This window comes from Brassica napus, chromosome A8, assembly GCF_020379485.1.
Source record: "Brassica napus cultivar Da-Ae chromosome A8, Da-Ae, whole genome shotgun sequence".
Taxonomy (NCBI): domain Eukaryota; kingdom Viridiplantae; phylum Streptophyta; class Magnoliopsida; order Brassicales; family Brassicaceae; genus Brassica; species Brassica napus.
The window spans coordinates 41,642-64,779 of record NC_063441.1 but is presented as its reverse complement, the minus strand read 5'-3'; the positions used below and the strand labels follow the sequence as shown (position 1 = coordinate 64,779).

General features: G+C 34.8%; 3 protein-coding genes and 2 long non-coding RNA genes across 9 annotated transcripts; 2 read left to right on the top strand and 3 right to left on the bottom strand.

Moving 5' to 3' along the window:
• Window positions 1–137: 137 nt before the first annotated feature.
• Window positions 138–2,083, top strand: LOC106402745. 3 transcript variants are annotated; one of them, XR_007315612.1, is made up of 5 exons: window positions 138–616; window positions 691–732; window positions 920–1,039; window positions 1,111–1,331; window positions 1,507–2,083. It is a non-coding gene; the product is annotated as an uncharacterized LOC106402745 (long non-coding RNA). The 3 variants fall into 3 exon arrangements; XR_002655938.2 differs by having other exon boundaries at window positions 920–1,331; XR_007315611.1 differs by having other exon boundaries at window positions 691–1,331.
• A 928-nt stretch (window positions 2,084–3,011) lies between these two features.
• On the top strand, window positions 3,012–4,341 carry LOC106354112 (protein unc-45 homolog A). Its single transcript, XM_048738512.1, has 3 exons — window positions 3,012–3,320; window positions 3,415–3,603; window positions 3,696–4,341. The coding sequence occupies exons 1-3, from the start codon at window positions 3,141–3,143 to the stop codon at window positions 4,086–4,088; spliced, it is 762 nt and encodes a 253-aa protein (XP_048594469.1). The 5' UTR covers window positions 3,012–3,140; the 3' UTR covers window positions 4,089–4,341.
• Window positions 4,342–4,827: 486 nt separating this feature from the next.
• Window positions 4,828–6,874, bottom strand: LOC106354111 (actin-related protein 6). Its single transcript, XM_013793971.3, has 7 exons — window positions 6,113–6,874; window positions 5,842–6,031; window positions 5,689–5,752; window positions 5,504–5,588; window positions 5,369–5,419; window positions 5,234–5,296; window positions 4,828–5,136 (listed from the first exon to the last, which is right to left on the bottom strand). Exons 1-7 carry the CDS (start codon window positions 6,811–6,813, stop codon window positions 5,007–5,009), a joined length of 1,284 nt encoding a protein of 427 aa, XP_013649425.2. The 5' UTR covers window positions 6,814–6,874; the 3' UTR covers window positions 4,828–5,006.
• A 114-nt stretch (window positions 6,875–6,988) lies between these two features.
• On the bottom strand, window positions 6,989–10,123 carry LOC106354110 (peptidyl-prolyl cis-trans isomerase CYP59-like). 3 transcript variants are annotated; one of them, XM_048738511.1, is made up of 12 exons: window positions 10,005–10,123; window positions 9,615–9,722; window positions 9,416–9,520; window positions 9,227–9,344; window positions 9,070–9,120; window positions 8,674–8,988; window positions 8,501–8,578; window positions 8,362–8,408; window positions 8,208–8,263; window positions 8,072–8,112; window positions 7,860–7,965; window positions 6,989–7,762 (listed from the first exon to the last, which is right to left on the bottom strand). In XM_048738511.1, exons 2-12 carry the CDS (start codon window positions 9,710–9,712, stop codon window positions 7,185–7,187), a joined length of 1,593 nt encoding a protein of 530 aa, XP_048594468.1. In that variant the 5' UTR covers window positions 9,713–9,722; window positions 10,005–10,123; the 3' UTR covers window positions 6,989–7,184. The 3 variants fall into 3 exon arrangements, with proteins under 3 accessions (XP_048594468.1, XP_048594466.1, XP_048594467.1); XM_048738509.1 differs by having other exon boundaries at window positions 9,990–10,008; XM_048738510.1 differs by lacking the exon at window positions 10,005–10,123 and adding an exon at window positions 9,823–9,841.
• A 4,689-nt stretch (window positions 10,124–14,812) lies between these two features.
• On the bottom strand, window positions 14,813–17,431 carry LOC111199658. Its single transcript, XR_002653443.2, has 2 exons — window positions 15,366–17,431; window positions 14,813–15,287 (listed from the first exon to the last, which is right to left on the bottom strand). It is a non-coding gene; the product is annotated as an uncharacterized LOC111199658 (long non-coding RNA).
• Window positions 17,432–23,138: the final 5,707 nt, after the last annotated feature.

Here is a 23,138-nt window from a genome sequence, read left to right as displayed (position 1 = left end):
TTCAAAGTGCACCGTTTCATTTAGGTCAGCGTCTTTTAGTTTCTTTCATCGTCTTCATCGAAACGATGCAGCCACCGTGACGATCAAACTTCAGAACAAGCCTCTTACCAGAACGGTCTAAGCTTTCATTTAATTTGCGGTATTTACGTTCTCATTGACTCCATTAAACCACGAATCCTCTAACTCGCATTCAAGAAGACCATCAAAGGTAACGAATCTGAACCTATAAATAAGAACGTATGATTCAGTGAAATTCATCAATTTCTCATTCTCAATCTTTACAATCCCTATCAATGGCAAGCTCCACTTTCCTGCTCGCCGACTTAAAATCCGGTGGTTGTGCTACAATTGTTGAAGCCCGGCTTTGGAAAGGCGCAAATGTGGTGAAAAGCGTTGAGCTCACAGGTTAGACATGTTGACCTTCGACGAGCAGGTGATTCCGCGACCATTGACTGCCTATTAGTACTTTCCGGGTGGGCTTTGCTGTTACGGCGTCACTGATTTGTTGTAAGAAGCACAAGTCCTGTCGCTTATGTGGGCCTAAACTAAATCTCAGAGGTTCCTGACTTTCTCTCTACGACACAAACATCAGCACATTATCTCGATGGTGCTCAAGGTGAGTTTTGAATTTCATGTGCTTCTGATTTTGAGTATTTTAGATTAATTCGTGGATTTTGATTCGGTGCGTAGACGACAATGATATGGATCGACATCTCCGGTGCCAAAAGCCATGTACACTCTATTCCATTAGAGCTTTTGAATTGTCTTTTTGTCTGTGATTTAGTGATCTTTTGACAGCAGCGATCCAGTTTTCGCTGGTAGTTCAGAAACAGAGGAATAACAAGGGAAAAGTTTAACTCTTGAGATTCAAGTTCCATGAGCACTAATGTTTGGTTTTTGACTCTTGATCAATGCACAGAGGAAGTCATTGCGAACATAGCTCAAGGCGATGTTGAAGTTATCAACCGGGCGGTGAAAGCTGCAAGGAAGGCTATTGATGAAGGACCTTAGCCTGAGATGACCGCTTATATATAATATTGTATATTGTTTTTGAGTCTTGAAAGTTATGAAATTTAATGTGATATGGACTTATCTTGGTTTGATTTTCAGGAAAGGTGAAGGATAATGCTGAGATTCACATATTTGGTTGAGAAACACATCAAAGAGCTCTCATCTCTAGAGACATTGGACAATGGGAAGACTTATGAACAAGCCAAAACAGCATAAATTGCAATGCTTCCCAGATTCTTTCAAGAGTTTTGTTTTGATCGATACTCCTGCAGTTTCTAAGTTTGGAGAGCTTAAAAGGCACCTAAAATCCAAAAATAGAGGTAAAAGAAATCTGGTACTTTTTGCAATTTTTGTTCATGATGGAACTCCATCCATGGCGTTCACCCACATGGCTGAGCCCTCTACTCACAAAAAAAAAAAAGAACACTGTGCCATACGCTCTTGGTTCTTTATGTTCATCATACTTAAGTCTTGAGTTAATATAATTATTTACAGGGACATCAAACGGTGGATCAAGAGCTTCAGAAGATACAATAGGATATATAGAGTATGAGTACAAGAAACATGCGCTATAAGAAGCACATCAGCAGGGTCGTGATGGAGCTTGATATGACATGCAGTGTCATTGAAGAGCTAAAACTAGAAGTAGCATTGGCAGAGAAAGAACAAGCGAAACAAGACGCTAATGTTGCGAAGCTGAGAGTGAAGAAAATGGAGGGAGACAGTAAAAACGCAACTGGCGTATTAAACAACAAATGCTACACTTTGGAGTGTATAATTGGACGAGGGAGATCAAATGGTGGTCGACTAAGTTTGAAGCAGTTTCATTCCGATGGACTAAGGAGGCAAACAAAGTAGAAGATTGATTAGCGACTACTAGGCCTTTAGACAATTCTTTTAAATTTCATTACTGTGTACCCCAATATATCTCTAATCTTCTTCATGAAGATCATTTAGTCTTCGGTTGCATAGTAATAAAAATAGATGTTGTAAAAAATAGTTTTAATTTATGATATTAATACAAGATTGTAGAATGTTTTTACTGAAAATAAAAAATATGAAATAATGTTTTGGATCATCATGTTGGACTGAAGATATATTCAAAATTCACTTAAACCCTTAAACAGATACATTAGTACTTAATATTGTAAACGAAAAAATAAAAACATAAGATTAAGCTAGAAAGTATATAAATTTTATTTTTAATAACATTGTAATAACCTGATTGGTATTTTGAAAAGATAGTAATTGTAAAAACAAAACAATATTTAATAATAAAAATTAAATAAGTTGGGCATATCTATTAAAAATATATTAATTATCTTTTTACACTGAGCTTTAATCTAGAATTATATTTTAACTATAGTTAGATTGCAATATACTCCTTCTGTTCCTTAAAGATTCATTTTTAGAAAAAAAAATTTGTTTTAAAAAGATATTTTTTTACATTTTCAATACATTAATTAATGAAAAATTGTAGCTTTTAAAAAAAATACAATTATGTTTAATAAAATCTCATTGGTTAAAAGTTATTGGGAATAGTTAATTAAGAAAAACAATGTATTTGAAAATAAAATTTTAAATGTTTTCTTAATAAGTGTGAAAAAACTATAACATGATTTTTTAGGAACGGAGGGAGTATTGTTTTCTGTTTATAGTTTAACAAATTATATAGTAAATAGTAATATTTTTCATTTAGGTGTTACAAAAGAAAAATTCATAGAAGTTTTAGTGTATTTAAATTATACAATATTTAAAAAGTTTTTTATTTTCTTTCTTATGAAATTTTTTGAATAATAAATATAATTTAGTTTTATTTAAAACAATGAGTATCTATATTAGCTTTACCTATTATAATTGTAATAAAATATAATATAGTCGTAAGAAATATATTATAAACATTAAATAACATATAAGTAAAGTAACAAGCAAAACATGATATAAAAATATATATAACAAATTGAAATATACAATCCGCGCGTAGCGCGGACCGACCCTAGTTCTCTAGAATCATACGATTTGTATAGAAAGCTGATTCATATCCAGCTTCTTATGCTTCTTCACTCGCTATTATTATTATTCCTCTTTCTTTCTGGAATTTGGGGTTGATTTTGGATCAAATATTGGGGATGGCATCGGCGGCGTCAGGGAAGGTGGAGAAGGGGCACCAGCTCTACAGGGACGGCAAGTACAAGGAAGCTCTTCTCTTCTACACTGAGGCTCTCTCGGCGGCTAAGTCCAAGTCCCAGAAGATCGCTCTTCACAGCAACCGCGCCGCCTGTTATTTGAAATTGCACGATTTCAAACAGGTTTTGGATCTTCTCTTCTTTATTTTAAATCAATCAATCAAAAGAGATTCCATGAGTTAAGTTAGATTGAGAAATTAATAGTTTCTTGATTCAGGCAGCAGAAGAATGCACTTGGGTGCTGGAGCTTGATCAGAAACACAGCGGTGCATTGATGCTCAGGGCCCAGACTTTAGTCACTCTTAAAGATTACCATTCCGCTCTCTTTGATGTCACCAGGCTCTTGGACTTGAACCCTGATTCTGATGTTTACCAAAACCTCGAGGCTCGCTTGCGGACGCAGTTGGTATGCTCCCTTTCTTCTCTTGCTTTCCTTTCTTCTGTCCTGTCCTGTAGTGGGTTAAAGGATCATGTCTTTTTTTTCTTTGGTAAGGAAAGTCCCTTGCTCCAATTCCTGAATCTGAAGCAGAGTTGGAAGATGAAGATGAAGAACAACAAGACACAGATGAACAGTCAACTAGGAAAGATGAGAGTAGGTTTGAGTCATTAGTTTCCATCACAAGAGATGTAAGAAACAAGGGGGAAGAAGTCGTTGCACCTAAAACACCTGAGGTTAGAGAAGACAAGAGCAAGGAGGATGGGTCATTCTCCAATGCATGGCAAGCCATCCCTAAGCCCAAGGGTCATTCCACACTCGATTATGCCCGTTGGAATACAGTTCAAAACGACGACTCCAGTGAAGAAGATGACAGCGATGAAGACAGTGACGAGGAGGATCAGCCTCAGTACAGATTCCGTGTTAGAACCGTCGGTGTGCGTCCTGTGAAGTGATAAAAAAAAGGTGTAGATTCATAGGGACGTGTTGCACACTAAGAGCCGTGAAAAGAGAAAAACCATAAGAGAGCAGCAGACTGTTCATGTCCTGTGAAGTAGTGATGTTATACATATTCGTTCAGAAAACACATGTATAAGTCTAGATGTGATGTCACAGTTGTATACAATAGGACCATTATCAAATGAAATGGTGCCTTCATCTCTTGATCATGGCAGTTTCAATATACAACATTATACACTTTCTGTACAATTGATGTTTTCTTTTGTTTTCACTACTTTGATATAGAACCGATCAATAATTAGAAAAAATGGTCAAAAAGGTAATACAACATCTCTGTAAATTTACAGTATATTACTAGCACATTTAAAGAAGATGAAGGCATGTAGCATAGGTGGGCTCATAGATACTGAATGGTAGCGCAGACATGGCTGAGGGTTGTTGAGCTGGCAAGAGGAAAGGACAAAATTAATGAAAGAGTATAAAATGAAGTTTTTGCCTTTCTTGTTGTTCATCTTTTTGATAGACTGATCATTAGGCTCTGAAGAAGGCAGATTCAGAGAGTTTATAAATCATGTGTAAATTTAGAATGTTTTGATTGGCTTTTCAAGTTTTTTCAGTGTCAAACTCTGAAAGTCTGACTCGCTTGTCTTATTATAATGCTGATTAACAAACAGGTTTTGGTATTCAGATAAAATAACCTACAACGTTTGTATATGTTGTACCCTAAACCTTGGCTGTGCTGTGTAAAATTGACTAGAGAAATTGCGCTGGCTGTTTGGTCGTTACTTCATTATGTTTCTCATGGCAACATTCAATTGCAATACGAGATACTAAATAAATTAGACATGTGAGAGGAGGAGATGATACAAGCAACTCAATTTGAAAACTATTGCATTATGTTTTTTGGTTTGTCTTCAGTGAAAGAATCTTCTCCGACATCGAGCTGATCCAAGTTCTTCGTATTCAGCCTTGGTGACACACATGGACTCAAAATCTGGGCTCGAAGCCAAAAGGGAACCCCCTCTCCATACACCTAGTATGGGGCTGCAACCATTATAAAAAAAAAAATTTATTTGCAAATTAAAAGAGAAGAGTTGGTGTTGGTGTTGGTTAATAGGAAAGGATTGTCGAGTTTATTTACTCCTCCTGAGTTGTTATCTTGACATCAAAGTGGTCTGGGACAAGTGGTCGAAGCTCTCTTTCACTGCATTTATAAAATCGTATTACTCACCACACCACTGATAACTGCTTCATCGTATACAAAATGTAAACTTACAGCCTCTCCTTAAGTTGTGGAAATAAAGTGCTTCCACCAGTTAAGATGATACTGCCACAAAAAAAGCAACAAAACATCAGACAACAACACAGCTCATTAATTCAATGGGGGCGGAAAAGTAGAAAAACTCATTACCTTTGGTACAAAACAGGTTGCAAGTAAGAATGACATGAGCTAACAGCTCGGACAATGCACTCTGCAAGTCCCGCCTGATTCATCCCTGTCCAAAGTAGAATAGCATCAACATCTCTCCCTCCCGACAAACCTCCATCTCCTATATAATGAACAAGACTTTCTTTGTGTTGAATGGGAGAACAAACCTAGATCTGCAGGCTGGAATAAAGTCTCTGGTACAAGAAAACGCTCATTTGTCAAGTCAATCTCCTGCAGGCAACCAACCATACAAGCTTCAGAACACAAATCTCTACAAACACAGAGAGAGAGAGAAGAGAATGGGAATCTTTTCTTTTTACGTTTTTGTTCATGTCAGCCTTCTTCTTCTCACCCTCAACCTTATCCATAACAGTGTTAGCTCCTCCATCTGATAACCCTAAAGTAAGGAAGCTTTTGGCAGATTGAGGATCTTTGACATAACCTTTGGTATGTGTGACACCATCAGGAAGAACATACGTAGACTTTATCACGTTCCCAGTACGCCGCTCCCTGTTAACAATCTCTATACATAAAATGACTGACGAAGATTGAAGAAGATAGAAAGAAAGAAAGAAAGAAAAAAGAAGGAACCGAGCAAGGTTGAGATCACGGTGGAGGTCAAGAGAGACGAAGCAGAGCTTCTCTTTAGCATCATCCATCAAGAAAGTCTGATCCATCACATTTATGGATCGATAAGACACCAACTCCTTCAAGTAATTAGTGAAAGCTTTGCCTCCGAGATCGATCCTCTTGACGGCGTAGTTGAGCGTGAAGTTGTGGAGGACGGGGACGGCGTGAGTGAAGGAGAAGCCACAATCCACGACGAGGCTACACTGAGTCCGCGAGAGGATGGACCCTGGCTGGCGACTAGCCTCGTAGAGATGGACGAGTGACTGAGGATTAGCCAGGTAGAGGGACGAGAAGCCGAAATCCTCGAACACCAGCTCGTCGGTGGCGCGTTGGACGGAAGGGATGGAGAGTGGCGGCTCGGTGAGGAGGAGGGAGGAGGAGGTGGGGGTGATGCGGAGGAGTGAGCTGAAGAGGTGTGACCAGATGTCGCGTTGCAGGTCGGGGTTTATGAGGTAGCCTCGGTCGATGGGGCGGCGGACGGCGGCGGAGGTGAGGTCGATGTCGACGTCGAGGTCGGAGAGAGGAGGAGGGAAGATGAATTTCTTGGAGGAGAGAGGCTTGACGAGGCAGTTTGGGATGACGACGAGGGGATCACGCTCGCCGCCTTGGCCGGCTTTGATGAGACCACCGCCGTTGTCTAGCACCACTATGTTGTTCGACATTTCGAGACGGCGGCGATTGTTTGTTTCTTCTTCGATACTAGTTACTTGGTTTTGTTGCAGTAAACCATTAGTTGGTTTTCTAGTAAACCATTTTAAATTGGTAACTTTACAGGTTTACCCTAACCGGAGAACGGACCACATATTGATTGTGAGATTTTTGTCTATAAGCAACCCATTCGTGAGGACTGAGAATGTAATGCAGAGTCTACAGTTGTCTCTTAAGCGTAGGTTCGAACACTCGAGAGCAAGTTTGATTAATCAGAAAAAGGAAAGAAAGATCCAAACATGTCTGCCAAAAGTTTTGTAAAGCATTCACTTCAATGGAATCCAAAGCTAACTTATGAGAAGATGGATGCCCCCCCTATTGCCTTTCACCTATCCCTTCTCTCTCTTCTCCTCCCCTTGTCACTCCAACGATCGTCTCTCATCTCTTCATGGCGTCTCCTTCTTCTTCTCTCTTCATCTTCCCTACTCTCTCTTTCCCTCTGTTTCTTCTCCCTACTCCCACCATCATCATACCTTCTGTCCCTCTCTCTTACATCTTCCCTATCATGTCTTCTACCATCGTACTTACTAGCTGCCTTGTCCTCCCTGTCACCTTCCTCTCTATCTCTTCTTTTGCCTTCACCATAGACACGACCACTTCTCCCTTCATCTTTGTCTCGTCTTTTGCCTTCATCATAGCCACCAGGACTTCTCCCTTCATCTCTGTCTTGTCTTTTTCCTTCACCATAGCCATGAGGACTTCTCCTTCGAATCTTGTCCTTGTCATGACTCTTCTCCCTCTTGGGCCTTTCAGCTATATCTCCCTCGAACACCATATCATAGCCTTCACCTCCTCCGTGCTGTCTGTTTTGATCTTTTACGATGAACTTTGAAGCCTGATTACCACCACCCACACAGTCCTTGGCTACATGATCCGTCGACCCACATTTGAAACATCCATTCCCTGTTTCACCATGTTAGTTTACATCATCAGCCTTCCATGTCTCTCACGAGTCTCAAATACACATAATAAGGAGGTGGAAGAGAAGAACAGGACTTACCTTTACCCTTTTGTGAGTCTTTCTGCCGGAACTGTGACCAAAGTTTGGACACACTCTGACTGAAGTCCACATGTATTCTTCTATCATCTATCAGAGCATTGTCCATCTGTAAAGCAACAACAATCACTTAAGACCCCTCCAAAATAATTCCATTTCAATCTTCAGTTCCTAAGCTTGCTACAATTTACACTAGTGATCCACTCGAAATTTACCTTATTATAGGCTTGTTCGCATGCCGCCTTCTCCTCAAACTCTATATAACAAACACAAAACTTCTCAGCACACACATATTTATACATATAGAGAAATACAAAGGTTTTCCAACAATAGCCATACAGCAGGACTCACCTATAAAAGCGTAGCACAAACTGTCACCTGTTTTGAAGTCCCGGATTACATCAGCCCTGCCATATTCAGACATGAAGGAAGATAAATAACACAGCTACAGAACAGTTGATTTTTCAAAACGAATAAAAAGAATCTCAAGGATATATCAACTCACGATATGACAGTTCCAAAGCGTGAGAAAATGGTATGCAGATCCTCATCCTGCATGAGACAAGATAGAGAAAAAAGAACAAACTGTCACAAACAAAAGGAAGCATTTGCTATTGGCTAACTCTAATATATAAAGCACCTACCTCAGTCACAGGATTCAGTTTGCAGACAAACAGCACATTTTCAGGAGGCTTGACCTCGGCCTCTGGGATATCTCCTATCTGCAATAGCAAAATACAGGACCCATCAGGGAATAAACGTGATTGGTATAACAGCATCAATAGAGCTAAAGGACAGCTGAGCCCAGGAGACTTACGCTTTCAAGTACAACAGCACTAGAATGGGCAGCTTTCGCACGGATAATCTCCTCCAGTTCATGAGCACCAAGTTGTTCATCCATTGGAACCCAATCATCTTCAAGACGCACGTCAACTTCGACCTCTTCCTTGGGTTTTCCTTCCGGGGAAGCATCTGGTATCATGTCAGCTAGTTGGGTGGGATCTTCAAAGGGATCTTCAAGTATATATGTGTGCTTGATTCTAATGTTTTTATAAGGTCTGTTTTTGGCATCAACATAAGCTTCGTTTATCCTAGTCAAAGTGTCAAGCCCCTCAGCAATCTCCCCAAACACCTGGAAAAATGGCAGATTGTGTAAATAACGTACAAAAGAAATAAAAATAGGGAGATTAGGAACAACTGTAAATGTGCTTACAGTGTGCTTTCCATCAAGATAGTCTAGATCATCACGAAGTGTGAAATAAAACTGCAAAGAAAACAAAGTCATGAGGACATATTACACCACACCACACCACAATGGTTGTTGTTAGTATGAGAAAGTTATAGGCTGGTTGGTAAGGAAAAATGAGTACCTGGGAAGCATTGAGATTTTCTCCAGCACTAGCCATAGCAACAGTGCCAGTTTTGGAGTGTTTTAAATCGAGATGAATCTCATCTCCGAAAAAGCGAGCCTGCTCACCATACAGAAATCTGGGACAAGCACAAGATGATTAAGGATAAAGTTGAGAGAAAGTGAGGAAAGAACAATCCTACTTACTTACTTGTAGATGGAATCACCGCCAAGTCCAGTACCAGTAGGATCACCGGTCTGGGCAGTGAAATCCTTTTGCACAGTGTGGAAGAGGCACCCATTGTAGTACTTGATCCTAACCAAACCAATAGAGAGAGAGAGATAGTGAGTATACCATTATATAAAGTGTTAAGCTAGATAGATAGATGGTCAAAGAAAGAGAGAGAGACTTGCAGAGCTTGAGGAAGTTCTTGCAAGTCAAAGGGCATTTAGAGGAGTGCAAATCAATGACAATGTCCCCAAGACTAGTCACAATAAGAACTGACATTGTTGTCTTCCTGAAACAACACAAAATGAAAGTGAGAAGCAAAGTAGGAAGCAGGTCTACACAAACTTAGATCGCTAGCAGAAGGAAGGCATAAGACTGCGAAAACAAACCAAGTTTGAAATCCACATATTAACTACTATTCACATCTGGGTTGGGTGATTGAAGAAAACGAATTACAGCACTGATTGAAGATTCTCCGCAAGCAGAGACCAAAAATTGATTGCGAGAATATATTCAAATTAATTCAACGAAAAAGAGGAGGAGAATATACACGTACGTACGGAAAGGAGGACGAAGAGGAGGTCTTGTGCTCTTCTCGTCTTTTTCTGAGAATGTTCGAGAGAGGAGATCGATTAGATTAGGTTTGGTTTTGGGAAGAAGAATCGAAACACTGGGAATGAATGCAACTTCAACGTTCACACCCACACACCTATGGTATGTTGTCTTGGGCTTAGCCCAGCCCGTTTAAGCCTTTTATTTTTCCTAATCAGGATTTAGGATTTAGATCGGACCGTCTAAGGTCTAATCTCGGATGGGTTATTTTTCTCATCGTCTCTCTCAGAATCAAGTCCACTACACTTTCAAATATTTCACCTTTTTTTTTGGTGTAATATTTGACCCCTTTTTTTAGTGTTTATGTTTTATTGAGAGAGGATTGTGATGTGCTTCTGTGATTCTATCTGGTTTCTGTAAGCATTTAGTTTTCTTTTTCCCTTGTGTGTGAAAACTATTATTTTCCAACATTATATGGTCACCAACCAATTATTGAGCGTGATCACAAATACACGCTTTGTGTTTTCATATGAGTGTATTGTAACTTTGATATGATTAGCGTTCAAACTTTCTCTTACGGAAAATAACCAATCATGTGGCACATCAAATCAGTAAAGAGAAACCTAAACCAAGAAGAAGCAGCAATTATAAGGGTAGTCCACCTCAATAATTGTTTCATCGTAATCCCTGTATATTATTTGAGAAGCATTACAACATTTTTTTGTAGCCACATATCATCAATAGAATGATTCTTAGAATCCTTAGAGAAATAGATTGGTTCATCTAAATATATAATAAGATTTTTATTAAACTAACCATAAATACATTATTAATGTGATGCATTATTTCCTTAAATAAAATTACGAAATTGCCTAATATGGTTAAAGTATATATATGACAATTAATTATTTTGAATAATAAAGATTTGATAAAAGTAAGTGTGTCTTATATTATATTTGTTTAATTTTAAACTATTAAAATAAATTAAACAACCATAGTAACCATATAATAAAAATTAATTTTTTTTTATATGTTATATTTTGAATTTTTAAAAACGAGTATAAATTACTAAAACTGTTAAAAGTTTCACATTCAAATTTTGTGATCCATAGTTTGAATTTTTTGTTATGACATGATACAAATAATTAAAAAATCATATAAGTTGAAAGTTTCATTTAATAAGTATTAAAATAAAAGATATAGGAATATATGCATATATATATATATATATTAATCCCACAATAAAAATTTTGGTATCAGTAATTTAAGTTTTTTGCTATAACAGATACAAATGATAAAAAATATGAGCAAAATGCATCATCTAATAAATATTAATATTAAAATATACTATATATATGTTACTATCATTTAAATTTAATTATATAGCATATCAAATAGAAAATAATATTTTTTGGATTAATAAAATTTATTTATATGTTCGCACCAATTTAATTATATAAGTAATAGTTACTGATTTTTTAATTATTCAATATATATTTATTATTTCATAATATGTTAGAAACATATAATATATAAAATAGTTTTTATATGTAATATTTATTCCGCGCCTTTTCTTAACCTAGTTAGGTAACTATTTCTGTCTCGTGATTCCAGAAAACGATTATTTCTTTTATATGTTTATGAATCTTGCATAAAAATTTATGAAATGCATATGCAAACATATTGTCGTATCACATTATCTACATATATATCTAACATGCATCTCTTTTGATGCAAAAATACGAACTAATTAATTTTTTTTTTACGGCCAGCTGTGTTTCATTGGCAAGCATATCTCGCATAGTAAAACTTTATAACACTCCCTAAATTGGTTGACTAACCAGTATAAAATCGTTATTCTCTAGAAAAACAGAAACAACAAAGGTTTCAAACCTCTTTGACCTTCATCATATGTTAGTGTAGGATGTAACTATGAATTAAAATAGAATTTTTACTTTTTTGAATTTTTCTCAAAATCTATAGGTTAACCCCTACAAAAATATTTAATTTTTCGGTAAATTTTCTACTGAAGCCTATGATTTTTATTGTAGTTTTAATTTTTTTAAACATATTCTACATTTGTATTAATGTATATTAAACTCTCTTTAATAGTACATGGGTATCGTTTAAATTTTTTGTCAATTAATTTAGTAGAACTTCATAATACTCCCTAAAGTAGTTGACTAACCACTATAAAATCGTTATTCTCTAGAAAAACGGAGACAACAAAGGTTCCAAACCTCTTTGACCTTCATCATATGTTAGTGAATGACGTAACTATGCATTAAAATATAATTTTCATTTTTTTGAATTTTTCTCAAAATCTACGGGTTACCCATACGAAAATATTTAATTTTTCGGTAAATGCTCTGTATACTGAAGCCTATGACTTTTATTGTAGTTTTAAAATTTTTAAACACATTCTACATTTGTATTAATGTATATTAAACTCTCTTTAATGGTACACGGGCATCGTTTAAATCTTTTGTCAATTAATTTAGTAAAACTTTATAATACTCCCTAAATTGGTTGAATAACCACTATAAACCGCTATTCCCTAGAAAAACGGAGACAACAAAGGTTCCAAACGTCTTTGACCTACATCATATGTTAGTGAAGGACGCAACTATGCATTAAAATATAATTTACATTTTTTTTTCTCAAAAACTATGGGTTAACCCCTACGAAAATATTTAATTTTTTGGTAAATGCTCTATATACTGAAGCCTATCATATTTAGTGTAGTTTTAAATTATTAAACACATTCTACATTTGTATTTATGTATATTAAACTCTCTTTAATGGTACATGGGAATCATTTAAATGTTTTGTCAATGAATTTAGTAAAACTTCATAATACTCCCTAAATTGGTTGACTAACCACTATGAAATCGCTATTCTCAAGAAAAACAGAGACAACAAAGGTTCCAAACCTTTTTGACCTTAGTAATATGTTAGTGAATGATGCAACTATGCAATAAATTAGAATTTTTATTTTTTGAATTTTTCACAAAATCAATGGGTTAACACCCTACGAAAATATTTATTTTTTCGGTAAATGCTCTATATACTGAAGCCTATGATTATTAGTGTTACCTCTTTGACATTCATAATATGTTAATGACGGATGCAATTATGCATTAAAATAGAATTTTCATTTTTTTTTCTCAAAATCTATGGGTTAACCCCTACGAAAATATTTAATTTTTCGGTAAATGCTCTATATACTGAAACCTATGATTTTTAGTGTAGTTTTAAAATTTTTAAACACATTCTACATTTTTATTAAAGTATATTAAACTGTCTTTAATGGTACATGGGCATCGTTTGATATTTTTGTTAATTAATTTAGTAGAACTTCATAATACTCCCTAAATTGGTTGACTAACCACTATAAAATCGCTATTCCCAAGAAAAACGGAGACAACAAAGGTTTCAAACCTCTTTGACCTTCATCATATGTTAGTGAAGGATGAAACTATGCATTAAAATAGAAATTTGTTTTTAATTTTTCTCAAAAACTATGCGGTAACCCTACAAAAATATTAAATTTTTGGTAAATGCTCTATATACCAAAGTCTATGATTTTTATTGTAGTTTTAAAATTTTTAAACACATTCTACATTTGTATTAATGTATATTAAACTCTCTCTAATGGTACATGGGCATCGTTTAAATGTTTTTTCAATTAATTTAGTAAAACTTCATAATAATCCCTAAATTAGTAGACTAACCACTATAAAATCGTTATTCCCGAGAAAAACGGAGACAACAAAGGTTCCAAATCTCTTTGAACTTTATCATATGTTAGTGAAGGATGTAACTATGCATTAAAATATAATTTTGATTTTTTTAAATTTTTCTCAAAATCTATGGGTTAACCCCTACGAAAATATTTAATTTTTCGGTAAATTCTCTTTATACTGAAGCCTATGATTTTTATTGTAGTTTTAAAATTTTTAAACACATTCTACATTTGTATTAATGTATATTAAACTCTTTTTAATGGTACATGAGCATCGTTTAAATGTTTTGTCAATTAATTTAGTAAAACTTCATAATACTCCCTAAATTGGTTGACTAACCACTATGAAATCGCTATTCTCAAGAAAAACGGAGACAACAAAGGTTTCAAACCTCTTTGACCTTCATCATATGTTAGTGAATGATGCAACTATGCATTAAAATAGAATTTTCATTTTTTTGTGAAAGGTATATCGATCGATACCTCTATAAGACCATCGATTGACACTTTCTTGTGATCAACAAACGACAGTTAAGATTCAAGATCTAGTTAGTTAACCAGTGAAACATTGCCATCACTGATCACTGTGTTCAAGGGGTTGAACTCTAATATATCATGCATGTAACTAATAGGCATCTATAGGATTATAATCTCCAACACCTGAATAGAAACCATGCATCTAATACATTTCCAATAAGTTACACCCCCATTCATCTTGTTAGTCAAGCAATAGACTTGCTCAACTTGAATTGCTATTTACATTTAAACCATAAAACAACAAACACTTAGAATTAATAAATTACTAGATTTAATAGGTTCTCTAACTCCTTATGGATTCGATCTCCAAGTACTACAATTGAACCTCTTATTTGAGAGAGTAATTCACTCCTTAGGGTACTTTGAGTGGTGTCACAATTATATCCTGATAAATTTCTTGGTAAATAATTTAGATGTTTAGTGAATAACTTGATTTATATATCACTCAAATAATAATGATATATAGTATTAGATTAAGAAGAAATATCAAATGGGTTATGTGCTATCTTATATGGTTAAACATCATTCGATCAACACATATAGAATAGTTAAACAAGCATGATCCAGTAAAACCGCTTTAGGCATGATCCACTATTTTCTTAATTATATATAATTTTTTGTTTTTTGTGTGGTGGTGGTTGTACTACTGAGAAACAAAAAACACAAACTTGTGCATTAGACTTATCTATCAAAAACCAAACTCACTCCTTCGTCAAAGTGTGCATTGTTGTAAGTTGAACATATTCTTGAGATTTGGTCTTTGGACTCATGGATTCACCATTTATATTCATACTTTTTCTTGGCCACAAATCTCTTTAGGAGCTTATCTAGTGGTGTTGAAATAAGTAAAAAGAGCCACGTGAGTGTAGCTCAATCTTCAATCTCACCGTCCCCAAAGCCTGAAACCAAAACGTTCATTGTAGTTACGCCAGACAGCTCGAAACTCTTCAGTCTTCATGGAATGTGTTTAAGCGTGCCTTGAGATTCGGTGTTCTCTCACGCTTGCATGAACAATGATCACTGTCGAGCGAAACAACAATCATCTCATGTGAAAAAAGAAAACTCTCCATCAACAATTAAACAAGTGGAATAACTAACCGGCAAGGGAAGTGAGAGGACCCACAATAAAACCGCAGGAAGAACACCATACACATTAGAAACCAAGACATGGATGTAACAAAGCACCTTGAAACACTCAGATTTTCAAGGGATAGTGAGTACTCCTTAGGAAAATAAACATGAAATGAACAACCAAACCGCCACATGGAAAATGTAACAAAGCACCTTGAAAGACTCAGATTTTCAAGAACAAAGACCCAAAAAAAAACAATCAAATCATATCCAAATCCAATCAAAGAGCAACCATTGTATACAAAGGAGGAGAGACCTCTATGCCAACTTCACATGAAGTCTCAATCGAAGAGATTAAAAAAAAAAATAGAAACCAAACGAAGTCATATTACCTGTTGTTAAGGAAAGCTATATGCTAACAAAGTCACATTACCAATAATAGCCAAATGGGTCTTGTAATAAGGAGCAAGAACACAAACAAATGTTAACAAACTCTACAAGATCTTAATCAAAGAACATTGTGCAAGCTTCTTCACTTCTCAGCGTGGCCACCCACCTACGTGTAGTGGAGATGATGTGGTTGTACCATGTGCAAAAAGTTACACAGAAGGTAAAACAAAAGTGTCCGAGCCGATTTTCGAACCCGTGACCTTAGTGTGCGAGACTAGCTTAGACCTTTTTTTTCCTTTTATATTCCCAACAAAATAAATAGGAAAATAACATTTAAAATAAATATCTGGAATTTAAAAAAAAGGAAATTGTTACCGTTTCCAACCGTCGACACTTTTCTTGTATTTTGGTCTCACACTCTCTCACTTCTCACTTCACACTCTCTCACTCTCACTCCAATCTCTCACTCTCTCAGTTTTATCTAATCGGAGAAGTTTATTTATGTCTCGGAAGCTTTCATCGCCTCTGGTCAAACGTAGACAATGCGTCAGTGATGCCGTGATGGAAGCTTTCATCGCCTCCTCCGATCACTCTTCTCTTTTTCCTCAACCACCTCTCCAGGAACGACTCCAAGGTTTAATCGAAGGAGCAATGAGAAAGCTCCACGACTTTGTTGGAGAAGAAGAGATGACGAAGAAAACAGAGCCCAGTTAGTGCGGCGACGGAGTAAGAGCATCGAAGGAGATCTGAACTCTACGATCTGATCTCCGTAGGAGGGACAGTCAACGGTGTCCGACCAAGCAGTAGATGAAGATTGTCACTGAAAACGGCGTCGTTGAGCTTGGTTCGTTTGAGATTATACATCAAAGCTCAGATCTTGTTGATAAAGTCAACAGCTTTCTCAGTTTTAACAATTGTGGTGGAGGTGAATCGGGTTCTTGGATGTTTGGTTTCAGACAAGGAAGAAGAGATGCTGCTGTCTTGGGTATGATGATCTCTTATCTTCTCTCTCTCTTCTAATATCATATTTTCCAAAGTTTTTATTTTCCTTTCTTAAAAGTTTTTGATGAAAAGTTATTTTATATTTCTCGAGAAATTATGTATTACATGATTGATTATATTAAGCTTTGTATAATGTGTGAAAACTAATAAAACATGGTATCCTGTCAATATCTTATTGATTGTTAGAGATTAGCATGTTTGTTTTTATTTCACAATTATCTTCGCTTGGATTTCTAATTGATCTACTAATATCTAATTTCTCATTTCTTTTATTTTCTATTTTTTTTTAAAAGTTTTTGATGAAAAGTATTTGAGTTCAAATTTATTTCACTCTTTTGGAGAAACTATGTATATGATGATTGATTATGTAACTTAAATGTAATTATATAATGTTTGAATAATAATCAAACATGATAGCCCGTTAATTAAATTTTATTGATCGTTAGAGATAAACATATTTGCTTTGATTTTTACGCTCATAATTTTTCAAAAAAAACTTTCAATATTTTTTAGGAAAACTAATATTCTGATGAATTTTTTTTCACCTATGTATAATGTATACATTAATTTTTTATATTTTTATACTTTAAAATTTTTAACATTTTTAAAAAAATTACGAATCAATAATATTAATATAAAATTTTATCCGAAAAACTCAACACTAAATGCATAAACAAAAAAACAAACAAACCTTACACTCTATAATCGAGAATTCAGCCAAAAAAAACCTCAACTTTACACGAATTGCCAAAACAAACATGAACTTTGGGGCTGGCCAAAAAAACACCAAACTTTCATTGACTTTAGAATTAATTAACAATGTTTTCGCTGACTTGCCAATTTAGCACGCCGTCAACAAATTTAACAGAAATATTTGACGTCGTTTATTGTTGACGTTAAGTAAAACGACGTCGTTTTCAAATGAGATGAAACGACGTCGTTTTACGCGATTTGAAATTAAAAATATGTAAACCCTTGGATTTGAACCCAGGTTGGTTGGTCAAATGGGAAGGTATTTTACCACTGGGCTACTGGCACTTTCAATGTACTTACTAACATGTTTACTTTTATTTGGTACATATTAAATATAAAAAATTCTCTAAAAACTTAATAAGATCTTTAAAATTCCAAAAAATTAAAAAATAAAGAAGATTTTTATAAAATTAATTTAGAAATTAAAATTAAAAATAAGATTTTATTTTTCTTTCTAAAAAATTAAAACGAACTTTAAATTCCAAAAAATTGAAAAAATTAAAGAAATTTTTTATAACATAAATTTTGAAATTAAAATTGAAAATAAAATTTTATTTTTCTTTAAAAAAAATAAATAATTATTTTCCTTTAAAAAAAAATAAAAAAATCTTCCAAAAATTTCATAAAATTAATTTTGAATTAAAATTAAATATTTGTTTTTCTTTAAAAAATCAAAAAAATTCCAAAATTTTCATTTTTTTAAAAAAAAATCCAAATTTTTAAAAATTATAATAAAATGCAAAAAATTAAAGTTAGAATTATCAACTTTTTATGTGTGTATAATTAATTTCAACTTTTAGCAAATGTATTAAAAAAATTGAAAATTTTGGAAGATTTTTTATTTTTTTGAAAAGAAAAAATAAAATTTTATTTTCTATTTTAATTTCAAAATTACTTTTATAAAAATCTTCTTTATTTTTTAATTTTTTGGAATTTTAAAGATCTTATTAAGTTTTTAGAGAATTTTTTATATTTAATATGTACCAAATAAAAATAAACATGTTAGTAAGTACATTGAAAGTGCCAGTAGCCCAGTGTTAAAATACCTTCCCATTTAACCAACCAACCTGTGTTCGAATCCAGGGATTTACATATTTTTAATTTTAAATCGTGTAAAACGACGTCGTTTCATCTCATTTGAAAACGACGTCGTTTCACTTAGTCGTTTCACTTAGCGTCAACAATAAACGACGTCAAATATTTCTGTTAAATTTGTTGACGGCGTGCTAAATTGGCAAGTCAGCGAAAACATTGTTAATTAATTCTAAAGTCAATGAAAGTTTGGTGTTTTTTTAGCCAGCCCCAAAGTTCATGTTTGTTTTGGCAATTCGTGTAAAGTTGAGGTTTTTTTGGCCGAATTCCCCTCTATAATCCTAAGCATTATTCTAAACCAAACCCTAAACCCAACCTAAATAAAACGCTAAACCTTTCCTACTACCTAAACCCTAAATCTTACCTAACCCTAAGCCCTACCTAAACCTAGACCTTAACCCTATCTAACCGTAAACCCTACATAAACCTAACCCTAATCCCTAAACCCTTCCTACTACCTAACCCCTAAACCTATCTAACCGTAAACCTTACCTAACCCTAAACGTAAACCCTACCTAACCCTAAAACCCCACCTAAAACCTAACCCTTAACCCTACCTAAACCTAACCGTAAACCCTACCTAACCCTAAACCCTACTAACCCAAAACCCTACCTCACCTAAACCCTACTTAACCCTAAAACCTTTCTAACCCTAAACCCTTTCTAACCCTACACCCTACTAACCCTAAACCCTACCTAACCCTAAACCCTACCTAACCCTAAAGCTTACCTAACCCAAAACCCTACCTAACCTAAACCCTTTCTAACCCTAAACCCTACCGAACATTAAACCCTATTAACCCTAAACCCTTTCTAACCCTAAACCCTACCGAGCCCTAAACCCTTTCTAACCCTAAACACTTTCTAACCCTAAAACCTACCTAACCCTAAAACCTACCTAACCCTAAACCCTTTCTAACCCTAAACCCTACCTAACCCTAAACCCTTTCTAACCCTAAACCCTACCTAACCCTAAACCCTACATAATTCTCAACCCTACTAACCCTAAACCCTACTTACCCTAAACCCTTTCTAACCCTAAACCCTATCTAACACTAACCCCTTTCTAACCCTAAACCAAACCTAACCCTAAACCCTACTAACCCTAAACCCCACCTAATTCTAACCCTACCTAACCCTACACCCTTCCCTACCTAACCCTAAACCCTACTAACCCTAAACCCTAACTAACCTAAACCCTACCTAACCTTAAAACCTTTCTAACCCTAAACCCTTTTTAACCCTAAACCCTACTAACCCTAAATCCTTTCTAACCCTAAACCCTACCTAACCCTAAACCCTACCTTACCCTAAACCCTACCTAACCCTAAACACTTTCTAACCCTAAACCCTACCTAACCCTAAACCCTATCTAACCCTAAACCATACAACCTAAACCCTACCTAACCCTAAAACGTTTCTAACCCTAAACCCTTTCAAGCCCTAAACCCTACATAACATTAAACCCTACTAACCCTAAACCCTTTCTAACCCTAAACCCTACCGAAACCTAATCCCTTTCTAACCCAAACCCTTTCTAACCCTAAACCCTACCTAACCCTAAACCCTTTCTAACCCTAAACCCTACCTAACCCTAAACCCTTTCAAACCCTAAACCCTTTCTAACCCTAAACCCTACCTAACCCTAAACCAAACCTAACCCTAAACCCTACTAACCCTAAACCCCACCTAATTCTAACCCTACCTTACCCTAAACCCTACCTAACCTAAACCCTACCTAACCCTAAAACCTTTGTAACCCTAAATCCTTTTTAACACTAAACCCTACTAACCCTAAACCATTTCTAACCCTAAACCCTACTTAACCCTAAACCCTACCTAACCCTAAACCCTACCTAACCCTAAACCCTACCTAACCCTAAACCCTTTCTAACCCTAAACCCTACCTAACCCTAAACCCTTTCAAACCCTAAACCAAACCTAACCCTAAACCCTACTAACCCTAAACCCCACCTAATTCTAACCCTACCTAACCCTAAACCCTACCTAACCTAAACCCTACCTAACCCTAAAACCTTTGTAACCCTAAATCCTTTTTAACACTAAACCCTACTAACCCTAAACCCTTTCTAACCCTAAACCCTACCTAACCCTAAACCCTACCTAACCCTAAACCCTTTCTAACCCTAAACCCTACCTAACCCTAAACCGTACCTAATCAAAACCCTACCTAACCCTAAACCCTTTCTAGCCCTAAACCCTACCTAACATTAAACCCTACTAACCCTAAACCCTTTCTAACCCTAAACCCTACCGAAACCTAAACCCTTTCTAACCCTAAACCCTACCTAACCCTAAACCCTTTCTAACCCTAAACCCTACCTAACCCTAAACCCTTTCTAACCCTAAACCCTACCTAACTACCTAACCCTAAACCCTTTCTAACCCTAAACCCTACCTAACCCTAAACCATTTCTAACCCTTAACCCTAACTAACCCTAAACCCTACATAATTCTCAACCCTACTAACCCTAAACCTTACCCAACCCAAAACCCTACCTACCCTTAACCCTTTCTAACCCTAAACCCTACCTAACCCTAACCCCTTTCTAACCCTAAACCAAACCTAACCCTAAACCCTACTAACCCTAAACCCCACATAATTCTAAACCCTACCTAACCATAAAACCTACCTACCCCAAACCCTTTCTAACGCTAAACCCTACCTAACCCTAAACCCTTTCTAACTCTAAACCCTACCTAACCCTAAACCCTGCCTAACCCTAAACCCTACCGAACCCTAAACCCTTTCTAACCCTAAACCCTACCTAACCTTAAACCCTGCCTAAACCTAACGATAAATCCTACCTAACCCTAAACTATTTCTAACCCTAAACCCTACCTAACGTTAAACCATGCCTAACCTTAAACCCTACTAAACCCTAAACCCTACTTAACCGCCCTGCCTAAACCTAACCATAAATCTCATCTAACCCTAAAGCTCTACCAACCTTAAACACAAAAAAATAATCTCAAAACTTAAAGCTAAAAAAACCTAAACTCTACTGCTATGTAATTTGTTGTTGTGATATTCAAATAACAAATTACATAGCGGATTTTAAATCTTACATCTATTATTTTAATTGCCAAAATATTTTGAAAGTTGTATCTTATGAATAAAAAAGATAAATTATATTTTAATAACATTAAATTTTGTTAAAATAGAATGAAAAACTAGTATCATAAATAAATAAAGAATTTTGATGAAATTTAAAAATCTTCGAATCAATAACAATTAATTAGTAATATTTCAAAAACCCTTAAAATATTATAGCAGTAGAATCTCAAAAAAAAAATTAAAGTTCTCAAACATTTATTTGCCAATAACCATCCTTAAATCTTTGCTCATTCAAAAAAATAATATTTTTTACATAAATTGGAAACAAGTTTTGTTTTTTGACTAGAGACCCAAGTTTAAATTATAGCACTAAAATATTTTAATATTTAATTGTTCAGAAATAATAAGTTCATGTTCTTAAAACAATAACCATCCTTAAATCTTTCCTCATTCAAAAAATAATATTCTTTACATAAATTGGAAACAAGTTTTGTTTTTTGACTAGAGACCCAAGTTTAAATTATACCACTAAAATATTTTAATATTTAATTTTTCAGAAATAACAAGTTAATGTTCTTAAAACAAAATATGTATTTTTTGATTAAGTTTTTTTGTGACAATAAGTTAAATATATCTTAGACCACTAATCATAAATATTCCCAGTCTTATACATTTTGTTCTTCAAGTTTTAGTTACTTTTATTTCCTTTTATACGTTTCTCTTAATATTTATGTATGCATCCAGAATATTTTTTTAAAAAAGGATTTTTCATTAACTAATGTATTTATTGTAGTTTTAAATATATTATAGTTTTCGTGCACTTGATTAAAAGTTTTTGGCGTTGGTGGTATTTGAAGTTGTTGAAAACCTGAATGGATATTTACTTTCATAAAGTTTTTGGTGTATGTTTAAAATAAAAATTTGTAAAGGCTTTTAAATCATATATATATTCAATATAGTAATATAGTATATATATAACTATATGATGTATAAGTAGTTAAGAAGTTTTGTATTTGTATACCCCCCCCCCCTCCCCCCATTTTCAAAATTAGAATTGAAATATTCATTTTTTTATCCGTCTATGATTTAGCAATCCCAAAGTCTTTTTTTTTTTGTTTTTGACTACTGTTGACTGTTTATATACTTAAAATTTTGACGTAGGTAATTGCAAATTTGCTGAACTCATAGATCCGTTTTCACTTTATAAATTATCAGAGGATGAGGTACATAGGGTAAAGATTGCTTTGATGATAATATAACGTCCATATCGTAATGTGTGTTTTTTTTATCTACTATGTATTAAGAAATAATTAACACATTCAATAATATTAAAGAGTAAAAAGCCCTGTCAATTGTTCATAGTATAAGCCCAAAGTTAAACTCAAGCCCATCCAAAGAAATAAAACTCATAGACACGTGTCGGCCTGTCAGAGAGTGACTTTCCACGTGGATTACTTAGGAGAGAGGCAAACATATTTTTATAT

Coding starts and splice junctions, on each gene's coding strand:
- LOC106354112 (XM_048738512.1), top strand. CDS start 3,141: ATGGCATCGGCGGCGTCAGGGAAGGTGGAGAAGGGGCACCAGCTCTAC. Junction 3,321..3,414: donor AATTGCACGATTTCAAACAG/GTTTTGGATCTT, acceptor TTCTTGATTCAG/GCAGCAGAAGAATGCACTTG. Junction 3,604..3,695: donor CTCGCTTGCGGACGCAGTTG/GTATGCTCCCTT, acceptor TGGTAAGGAAAG/TCCCTTGCTCCAATTCCTGA.
- LOC106354111 (XM_013793971.3), bottom strand. CDS start 6,813: ATGTCGAACAACATAGTGGTGCTAGACAACGGCGGTGGTCTCATCAAA. Junction 5,420..5,503: donor CAACCTGTTTTGTACCAAAG/GTAATGAGTTTT, acceptor TTTTTGTGGCAG/TATCATCTTAACTGGTGGAA. Junction 5,137..5,233: donor AAGATAACAACTCAGGAGGA/GTAAATAAACTC, acceptor TAATGGTTGCAG/CCCCATACTAGGTGTATGGA.
- LOC106354110 (XM_048738511.1), bottom strand. CDS start 9,712: ATGTCAGTTCTTATTGTGACTAGTCTTGGGGACATTGTCATTGATTTG. Junction 9,345..9,415: donor GGCGGTGATTCCATCTACAA/GTAAGTAAGTAG, acceptor TGCTTGTCCCAG/ATTTCTGTATGGTGAGCAGG. Junction 9,121..9,226: donor AAAATCTCAATGCTTCCCAG/GTACTCATTTTT, acceptor TTTTCTTTGCAG/TTTTATTTCACACTTCGTGA.